The sequence below is a fragment of the Aethalodelphis obliquidens genome, unplaced genomic scaffold, assembly GCF_003676395.1.
Source record: "Aethalodelphis obliquidens isolate GAN/ISIS:26980383/991018 unplaced genomic scaffold, ASM367639v1 scaffold169, whole genome shotgun sequence".
Taxonomy (NCBI): domain Eukaryota; kingdom Metazoa; phylum Chordata; class Mammalia; order Artiodactyla; family Delphinidae; genus Aethalodelphis; species Aethalodelphis obliquidens.
The window spans coordinates 39,511-49,994 of NW_020838112.1; the positions used below are offsets into that span (position 1 = coordinate 39,511).

General features: G+C 45.6%; 1 protein-coding gene across 2 annotated transcripts; it reads left to right on the forward strand.

Moving 5' to 3' along the window:
- The first annotated feature begins 762 nt into the window (after positions 1-762).
- Positions 763-7,847, forward strand: LOC113616583 (low affinity immunoglobulin gamma Fc region receptor III-like). 2 transcript variants are annotated; one of them, XM_027100005.1, is made up of 5 exons: positions 763-876; positions 1,570-1,590; positions 2,141-2,395; positions 5,290-5,544; positions 7,259-7,847. In XM_027100005.1, the coding sequence occupies exons 1-5, from the start codon at positions 828-830 to the stop codon at positions 7,447-7,449; spliced, it is 771 nt and encodes a 256-aa protein (XP_026955806.1). In that variant the 5' UTR covers positions 763-827; the 3' UTR covers positions 7,450-7,847. The 2 variants fall into 2 exon arrangements, with proteins under 2 accessions (XP_026955806.1, XP_026955804.1); XM_027100003.1 differs by having other exon boundaries at positions 764-876; positions 2,138-2,395.
- The last annotated feature ends 2,637 nt before the right edge of the window (positions 7,848-10,484 follow it).

The following is a 10,484-nucleotide window of genomic DNA, read 5'->3' on the forward strand; positions in this document are numbered from 1 at the left end:
TACCTATCACTGTAAAATTAACACATACCACCCCAACACACTCAGCTGGAGGACTGCTCAGGAAAACCTGCAGAATGTTTCCCATTCTTCTGCTGTCCTCCTGTGCTCTCCCTCCTCTCCTTCCTGCCTAGCCCACCCTCTCGGCAGCTGGCAATTCCTCCCTCCATTTGAAGGCCACAGACAGGAAACGAGTCAACAAGAAAATAAAACCTCAAAGAAGGAAAACTGAAGTGAACGCCTTGCACCACATCATGTTGCAGAAAGCCATTTCAGGAGCAATGAACAACAGAGAGCGCTGAGGGATAGCCACCTTTCACCTCGGAGATCACAGAAAGCCCTGAAGGTACTCTTCCTGTTTTAGGTTTCCCAGATAAGCATCTGAAGTACTATATGACGGAGCCTGCATTTCCAATTTTAAAAGAAAATGTTGGTAGAGATAATATTGGGGTGAGGGACGCTTCTAATGATCTGATGATTTAAATGACTGCTTTCTGTAGGCAGGCCCTGGCTGGGTGGAGATGGGTCTGGGCCAAGCAGGAGAGTGAGAAGTTTTGAGGTAGAACAAGAGACCCCGTGAGGGAATGTCCTCCTTATTGAGTCTCATTCCCAGGGTCCTGTTGTCCTGTTCGTGTCACCGGGTGGATCCCAACCAGAGAGGTGGGGTTTCATTTGTCAGCATTCAGATTCAGGAATCAAATGACGTTTCCAGAAGAGGAAACTGATGAGTAATAGGCTTGAGGGGTGGGGAGAAGGGCTGTTTATTTCCTCTCTTCAAGTCAACTAGGTCCCCTTAGGGCTCTGATATCTGTGGTGACTTGTCTACTCCAATGCACAACATGTGGCAGCTGCTACCACCAACGGCTCTGCTGTTTCTAGGTAAGTCAGAATCACCCTGCCTGGGAGTTGAGCTCAAGATGCCCTGGGTTCAGCAGACATCCCTTTTCAGGCAAGGGATGAGACCCCTACCAAGGGATAGGACCCCTTACCATGTCTATAGATCTAGATTTAGCTTCTAGGACTTCTAGGATTTAAGCTTCAAGCGTTAGAGATGTGGAGAATTGCTGGCCCTGATTTGGGCATAATCAAGAGGTGAAGGGGGACGTGAGGTCTCCGTTACTTCACCCCTCTGGGTCTCAGTTTGTCTATCTATAAACTGAAGAGTATGGACTAGATGGTCCTGAAGGTCTGTCTCTTCCATTCTCACATTCCAGTGCTCCTCTCTAAGTCTTTTAATTTCCTCCCTTTCCAGGGGACTTGGGGTGAGGTTGTTTCTATGGTTTGATTCAGGGATATTTGATCTGCACCCTTAATCTTGGAGTTCGAACGGGGACCACAGAGTAAGGGAATGGTGTTGCAAACAGGGGTTTGGGTGGACAAGGGAGTAGGAGGCACAGACATCGGAGACCAGAGGACAGGCAATGGGAGAGCTATCCACTATATTTATCTTGATTCTTGGGAACACAGGCCTCCCAGGGCAGAGGTGGGCAGGGGAGTTTAAACTCACTCCACACTCCAGTCACCCTGATCTCTGCTGCTACTCAATATCTGTTTCATTCTTTCTTCTTACAGTTTCAGCTGGCACGCAAGCTGGTGAGTTTGCTTCGTCGTCTTGGATGGGTCAAGTGAAGAATGTAAATGTGCAATAGCCACAGGGTATTAGGAAATGTTCTTTGCATAGGAAGTTGCTGATGTGGGGCTGGCAGGGGTAATTCCCCCAACACAGTAGGGCTTGGCCCTATGCTTCTCTGGCCAATTTTGCTTAAGATAAAGAGAGACCAAGAAGGAGGCCAGGGCTCCCCTGGTGGCGCAGTGGTTGAGAGTCCGCCTGCCGATGCAGGGGATACGGGTTCGTGCCCCGGTCCGGGAAGATCCCACGTGCCGCAGAGCGGCTGGGCCCGTGAGCCATGGCCGCTGAGCCTGCGCGTCCGGAGCCTGTGCTCCGCAACGGGAGAGGCCACAACAGTGAGAGGCAAAAAGAAGGAAGCCAAGCCTCCCCAAGCCAATATGCTCAGACTGAGTGCTATGCTGAGGCTGAGTTGCCAACTCTCGGTTCGCAATGGGTTTTGAGCCTCCCTGGGAATGCCAGTGTAGGGCTGGCTCATTTCCTGCCCTTATCTACATTCTCTTGACTCCTCAGCAGACCTCCCAAAGGCTGTGGTGCTCCTAGACCCTCAATGGGACCGGGTGCTCAAGGATGACCACGTGACTCTAAAGTGCCAGGGGGACTACCGTCTTGGAGACAATTCCACACAGTGGTGGCACAATGGGACTCTCATCCCAAACCAGGCCTCCAGCTACTTCATCACAGCTGCCAAAGTTGAGGATAGTGGAGACTACAAGTGTCAGACAGGCCTCTCCACACTCAGCGACCCGGTGCAGCTAAAAGTCTACATGGGTGAGTAGGTGAAGGGGAAAAGGGAAATCACCAATAAATGGTAAAACACGAGGCCCTGAAAGACTTGGGAAGCACCAGAAGATGATGTTCCTGGGGCTTAAAACTAAGATGAGATGATCTGTAGTCCTACTGAATTATATCAGATTGTAGTCCTAGCTATAAGTAGGCCTTAGGTAAAAAGTCAAAACCTGGGACTTCCCTGGTGGCGCAGTGGTTGGGAGTCCACCTGCCGATGCAGGGGACACAGGTTCGTGCCCCGGTCGGGGAGGATCCCACATGCCGCGGAGCGGCTGGGCCCGTGAGCCATGGCTGCTGAGCCTGCGCGTCCGGAGCCTGTGCTCCACGACGGGAGAGGCCACAGCAGTGAGAGGCCCGCGTACCGCAAAAAAAAAAAAAAAGTCAAAGCCTGGCATATACTACAGGGCTGCTACACTGCACAGTTCCAGGAATCATTATTCACATAGAATACATACAGCATGAATGGTGTCATCTGAAGGTCAGGGCATGACACTGATGCTCAATAATAGTTACTGAATAAATTAATGAATCCATTTTAGGACCTCAGTCTCCTCACTCTCAGACACACAATGCCCTAAGCTACCCCACAAGCCATCCCTAATTCACCACAATCTCTCTCTCTCTCTTCCCATCAATGCCACACTCAAAATATACACTTCAGCATAAATTTGGCCATGTGATAGCTCTCCTAATAGAGATATATGTACACATTCAGGCTGCATATTCATCATGGAATCAGTCTTTGTGTATTAACAGAATCCACTCATTAGATGCAAGTAGAAGAAGTATTTTGGAGGCAAGAGATCTCTCCTGGTGTCCCTGAAATCACACCACATAGCCCGGTACCTGCAGCGTCACCTTGTTAAGCCTGACTCTATTTTCATGGCTGCCCCATCTGTATATTGTATGTGAGTGGAACAAGTCTGGAGGGGAAGGAGGGCCTAATGAAGGTGGACCTGCAACAGAATTCCATGGAATCTGAAGCTGCTTTTCTTGGCTTCTTTGCCTGACTGTGTCACTTAGCTGACATTGTTCTCAGTCTACAGAGTTACAAAGAGGAATGTCTATTATCTAGCTAGGTGAGAGATAGATGGCCACCTATGATCAAATAAAATGGGGAATTACCAACAGGAAGCAATAGACAAATCATATCTGGTAGTTATTAGCTTGTCTTAAACTTGGCTCTAGAAACTGACTTTAGAAGTCTAATCAGTGAGAACTGTTTTAAACTGTGACCAAGAGCATTAACTTCAGCAGGCAAACTCCTGATCATTCTTTAGGACCCATTTCACTTATCTCCTTCTCTGAGAAGCTTTCCTTACTTTCTTTGGGCAGAATTTCTTTGCTCCATTCTCTTTGGTCCTTCAGTCCTTTGTTCTTAGCCTGTTGTAGCACTTATCACACTGTATTGTAATTATTTCTATGTCTGGATCACAGGTTCTTTGATGTGTCTTAGTCATCTGGGTATCCCCAGTCTGCACAACATAGTAAGTGCTCAATAAAATATTAGTTTAACGAATGTACATATGGACATTCACTGAGTCCATGACAGCCAGAATGGAACAAGAATGTTCCCCCCCAAAGAAACCAGACCATACATATACATATAAGATTACATAGGTAACCCCTGTTAATATTTAAGTCCATGTTTTTTCTTTTTTTCTGAGCATACATACTTTTTGTATTCTGTCTTTTTAACTTAACATTGTCTGATGAATGTTTTCTCATGTCATTTTAAAATTTCTATGCAATATCATTTTTCGTTATTCAGACCAACTTCCTGACCACAATTTCAAGTTCTCTCTGTGTGTGTGGAGCCTGGTTACTTGGCAAGGCAGTTGTGAAAACAAGTATCTTGGTGACATAACATTCTCTCTCTCAGAGGCTGTGCTCAGTAATGAAGATGGCCTTGCTGAGACGCTGTGGCCCTTCAGGAACCACCAATTACCATCAGCACTACCACGCATGCTTTTGTTTCCCCTCCCTGACTTTTTTTTTTTTTTTAAGATTTAACTTAATTTTTTTCTTTTTTGGCTGCACGCAGGCTTTCTCTAGTTGTGGCAAGCGGAGGCCACTCTTTGTTGCAGTGCACAGACTTCTCATTGCAGTGGCTTCTCTTGTTGCAGAGCACAGGCTCTAGGCAAACGGGCTTCAGTCGTTGTGGCACCCGGGCTTCAGTAGTTGTGGCTTGCGGGCTCTAGAGCGTAGGCTCAGTGGTTGTGGCGCACGGGGTTAGTTGCTCCGTGGCATGTGGGGTCTTTCCGGACCAGGGATCAAACCCATGTCCCCTGCATTGGCAGGCGGATTGTTAACCACTGCGCCACCCGGGAAGTCCCCCCTCCCTGACTTTTATATTGAGGTCTCCCTCATGATTTCTGCAGCCACTCCTGTGGCCACTCAGTAACCTTCTTCCTGACTGTCTGCAACAGTCTTCCAATATTCCTACAACTGTCCATTCCTTCTGAAGTCTACCTTTCCTTTAATTGGGCAAATCATCATTTTCTAATACAATGTTTACTCTTTGATCTAGAACTTACAATGGCTCCTTATTACCTGCCATAGCAAATCCAAGTGTAACCATTAAGGACACTGCAAATTGCTTCTCACCTGCCTCATCACTTAGACCCTATGCTCTAACCTTATGTTTTGACCATGTGTGTGTCTCTCCCTCTCCACCATTAGACAAAATTTCTTGGTGTGACTTGAGCTCTCTTGCAGGGCCCAGTTGGCTTTTTCCCAAAGAAAGCTATGTAAGGATGGCTCCCAGTCTGGCTTTCCATCATCCCCCAGGATCTGGGTGGTGAGCATCCCCTTCACAAAAGCTTTGCACTGAATGCTGAGGCCTCCTGGGCCTGTGTTCTCTTTGTGTCTTTCAGACTGGCTGTTGCTCCAGGCCTCTCGGTCGGTGGTCCAGGTGGGGGAGCCCATTCAGCTGAAGTGTCACAGTTGGAAGAAAACTACTGTACAAAAGGTTCAATTTTTCCAGAATGGCCGAGGCAAGCAGTTTTCTTATCAGAATTCTGACTTCTACATTCCAGAAGCAAAACTTGAACACAGTGGCTCCTACTTCTGCAGGGGGATTATCGGGAGTAAAAACGAGTCTTCAGAGGCTGTGAACATCACTGTTCAAGGTAAGAGATGTGCAGAGTGCATCTAAAGGGCCCAGCGCACCATGTGTGGGGACTCTGCCTTCACACTGGGAAGATGAGTTGGGAGGAGATTGCTGACCGTTCCACAGACGTCTTTACAAGGGTCATTCACTCTGCAATGTGACAGCAGGTGCGGAAGTCACATTTCCTCCCCCATAAATATGCTTGTCCTTACCTCATTCTAACTATATCCATAATGTTATCTGTCTCTATCATGCTGGCCCATCATTACCTGTTCTCCTTTCCCCTCCAAGCCTCAAGTCATAGCCAAAAGCGAAGCTGGCAGTAGCGCCTCACTTTCTCACAGAAAGACCCATAACCTGTGTTCTGGCTCTGCTGCTAATAAACCATGTAACTGTGGCCAGTTAGACTCTCTGAACCTCAGTTTCCATTTCTGTAACAAAGACATGCTGACCTTTATTGGGCATCTTTCAATGTGCTGGACACTGTGCTGAGTGCTTCTTCACATGCAACTAGTCTGATGATCATAGTAACCCCTCACAACAACATTAAGAGATCGGTAACATTGACTCTACAGATGAAGTAACTGGGTGGAAAAAAGGGAGGGGGGTAATTAATGTGTCTCCAAGGGCACAGCAAAGACTCGAAGCCTGTATACTGAACCACCAGATAAAATGAAAGGATTGGACAGGCGCCAATGTCCTGTGACAGAATTTTGAATTCCACTAAGTCACTTAGAAAACATCTCCAGTCTCTGTAGTACCATCCTCCAGGGTCAGAGATCCCCTGCCACCGTGCTCCTGGACTTCCTAATTTCACAAAACTTCCACCTGTAATCAGACTAAGATGTTTGTTGTAAGCAATTTATATGTGGTAAGACAGCAAGATAGCCACACATCTTCTGAGATTTTAACAAAACAATGCCATAATTTGTATAAAAAATAACTTCATCACAATTTAAATTGAAAATAAATACTCTCAAATAGAGAATGAGAAAGCAAATAACAAAGAAAATGGGGGCAAAATGCCAACAATTAGTAAATCTAGGTAAAGAATATATGAGAGTTATTTATACTTTACTGGTAACCTTTTTTTTAAGTTTGAAATTAAATCAAAATTAAGAGTTGAAAAAATTAAGACTAAAAATCCACTCTAATGTTACCAGTTTATAGACTACAGTGAGGAATGACTTTAAAATAACAATATTAAGGGCTAAGAGGTTGAGAACAAGCAAATTCTACCTCTTTCCATTTTGGGTTATTAGTTACTGAGCCGTGATAAAGAAATAGTATCAATTTTCTGACGGTAAGTAGCAGATTTCAATGGTTCACATTTTTTTTTTTTTTTTTTTTTTTAGATTTCCTTTAGTGGGGTAAAAACAATGAGTATTATTTTGAGACACAAGAGAAAGTTACTGAATTAAGAAATAGTGTTCTCACACCAACTTAAACTTTGACTACTTTCAGAATTTCACACAAAACCCAGCTACAACCTACCTTGCTCAACGCTATGTCACATACCTCCATCAAACAGGAAAACACTTTTGCTCAGGTAGCATTAAGATCCAGACTCAGTGGGAGGAAGCTATGGCTTTCCGCCAGACTCCCCCATGTTCCTTAGAATCTGTCTCTTAGCAGGTGTCAGAAAGACTTTCCACCGATGACCTCACTGTTTATTCCAAATTTCTGCCTTAACAAATGTCATTTTATTCTCATCCCTCTGCTTCTCCTATTAGGTCAAGAAAAGCCACCCACCAGCTCATCATTCTTTCCACCTTGGCACCAAATCACTTTCTTCCTGGTGATGGGACTCCTGTTTGCAGTGGACACGGGACTGTATTTTTCTGTGAAGAGAGCCCTTCGAAACTCAAAGGAGGACTGGAAGAATGGCAAAGTCACATGGACTCAGGGCCCTCAGGGCAAATGAGGGTAATAAAAGCAGCATCCCCATCCCATGGGGGTGATAAAAGAAGCATCTCTGAACCTCTTTCTAAATTCACAGCCCCACCATGCCCAACAGGCATCTCTGGGAGCAGCAGGAAAATTACACCTCAGACTCCAGGCTGAGGGTCCTTCACCCAACTCTGTTTTCTCTTGGTCTCCTATGGAAAGGAAAGGACTGTGATCTTCAAGTGCCAACAGTGAAACCCCAGTGAGCAGCTGCATTACCAGGAATAGAAGTCTCAGAGCGACATGGATGCTTTCTCTATTCTAACCATTCCGTCCCAGCAAAGCAACAATACAGACTCTTGATGATTACCCTTAATGTATGAATATTGTCCTTAAATAAATGGATATGTAAATAAGAGAATTCATGGTTGAGAACCAGCTGGATAGTAGTCTGCATCTGTTGCTTCAGGGCTGGCTGCCTTCAAGGCACCCTAAAACTCCTTCTAGACAGACTGTGGGTATGTCTGGGGGGTCTAGGGGAGACAGCAGAACCATTGAAGGGGGTGGCTAAGAAAGAGCAGGGTAGTCCAGGAAAGACCAGAGAAGACCACCACCTGGGCTGTCTTCCTAGAATATGAGCCATGGTAGATAGAGGTAAAAGGAAATCACAGAGGTGATGTCGAATAGAGTTTTTCAGGGGAGCCCATGTCAGAATTGGGATGGTCTGCAAGTATACAATGATCAACCCTCTTAATGTCATGAGTAGGACATGGTCCAGGAAGGGGTGTAGGGGTTGGAGGATTTAGAAAAGAAAGCACAGAATAAGGCCATTGGAAGGAGAGCAACATTGTTGTCCCGGATTAAGCCCAGTGAACAGAGATACCTCCGCATCCAAACAGAGAAAGCATGAGAAGAAATCAACCACAACTGCACAGGAAGGAATGGGTAGGAGGTGAGAATGCTTTTACTGGGCACAATAGTGAGAATTAGAGAGCAGTGGCAGGGACTATAAAACCAGCTTTTCCGTTTCAGTATCTAATTCAGATATAGCTTTGATCACATCATTCTTTAAACAAATGTTGGATAACCAATATTAAATGTACTGAACTCTACCGAGTTAAATTACGAAACTTTGAAATCCCTCAGCATGTCAGTAACAGTGGAGTAGAGGTGGAGAAGGCAATCACTGCTTATCACAGTGATAAGCTATCTCTCTTTGTGTTTCAGAAGTTTTAAATAGAACCATTTCTTGATTTCAGTAAGGCATTTTACAAGATCCTGCTTCTACTGTCAGGCAGAAGATGGAAATGCCATGATAATAAAACAAGAATGAAAAAAATCCTTTTTTCCTCCCAGTGTCCAAAATTCTATCAATTCTATCCTGAAATGGAGCAGGACCCTATGGTCCTTGTCCCGCATGTCCTCTGCCTGCCTTTTGTCTGTGGAAAACCTTTAGCCAAAGAATAAGTTTAATCAGAGAAGTGAGAAAATGCAGAAACAAAGGAAAACAGTCAAAGGAGACCAAATTATAATAGTTTAGTCATTAAGCGTAGTCAAGGACCTTTAGTTCCTCTCAAAGGCTATAGATAATATTCTGAGCCATTTCCTGTGAGTTGTCTTATAGTTACTGAAACCCAACCCGGTGGAAAGAGTTAACTACATGATGTCCAGATTGTAGCCATGACAAAATTCCACAATTTTGGAATTGTGGGATTCCAAGAATTGGAACTGCCACAAGAATTGGAACTGCCACAATTCCAAGAATTGGCCTCAAGGAAATGGGAACAAACCGACCCTCAAACTGAAGACGAACCGTACTTAAAACAATCAAGATGATGCTGCTTAGACCACCCATGACCAATTTCAAGATGACTGTCAGAGCTGACTGTGCTGTTTCTGCATGTAGCCCCCTCCCGCAGCCTATAAAATCTCTTGCCCACTGATTGTCAGTGAGGGGAGTCGGCCTTTGGACAGGGTCCACCCCTCCCCCCAGGTTGCTGACATCCAAAATAAAGCAAACTTTCTTTTCCACCAGCCTTGCCTCTTTACTAGCTTTTGAGCGGCGAGCAGCCCGACCCCACTTTCGGTTACATAGGGATTAGTTTGGGTTGATGAGGAACCCCTCTCGTCTCAGCAACCATCTCACCACAACTCATATGAAGTAGTCAGCTTGCTAATTCACCAAATCTTGTTGGGACAACGGGGCAAAGGGAAAATATCATAGGTGATATTGGATAGGAGGATGAATGAGAATTAGAGGTAGTTTTAGAGCATGGTGCAGGAAAGAGCTAGGAAGGAGGTGGGGCCTGGGCAGAGGTATCTGGACAGCCTAATTGTGTCAATTATGAGCTTTATGCCAAGACAATTCAAGCTTGGTATAGGAATATTAGGTGAGATTCAGACATCAGACAAGGGCATTTGGAAATGCTGAACATTCAGCTCACATTTATTTAGTATTTACCATGTGCCAAGCTTGAGTTTAGGTGCTGAAGATACCGAGATGAACGACCCAGGGTCATTCCCTGGAGGAGCTTTCATTCTTAGTGAGAAAAAAAAAAAAACACGTAAATAAAGAGAGAATGGGGCTTCCCTGGTGGTGCAGTGGTTGAGAGTCCGCCTGCCGATGCAGGGGACACGGCTTTGTGCCCCGGTCCAGGAAGATCCCACATGCCGCGGAGCGTCTAGGCCTGTGAGCCATGACCGCTGAGCCTGCGCGTCCGGAGCCTGTGCTCTGCAACGGGAGAGACCACAACAGTGAGAGGCCCGCGTACCGCAAAAAAAAAAAAAAAAAGAGAGAATGAAGAAAGGGCTGCAGAAAAGAGGCTTAATGTTTGGTGTTGTGGTGATGGATGACTAGGAGTTTGCCAGGCAAAAAGGAGAAGCACTGAAGGCCCATATGGGCAAAGATTCAAAAGCCAGAGAAGGGGGTCAAGAAAGTAGTTTGGTTCTGTTCAAGTCTAAAGAGTCAGTGAAGGAGAGGAGGGAGTTCAGGGGCCAGATTATGAAAGGCACTGCCTTCCAAGCTAAGGAGGTTGTAGTCTACCCTGCAGGCCATTGAGGGATTTTAAACAG

Excerpts from the sequence above, each read along its gene's own strand:
- LOC113616583 (XM_027100003.1), top strand. The coding sequence starts at position 828 with ATGCACAACATGTGGCAGCTGCTACCACCAACGGCTCTGCTGTTTCTA. Across the intron at positions 877-1,569 it reads AACGGCTCTGCTGTTTCTAG|TTTCAGCTGGCACGCAAGCT; the intron begins GTAAGTCAGAAT and ends TTCTTCTTACAG. Across the intron at positions 1,591-2,137 it reads TTCAGCTGGCACGCAAGCTG|CAGACCTCCCAAAGGCTGTG; the intron begins GTGAGTTTGCTT and ends TTGACTCCTCAG.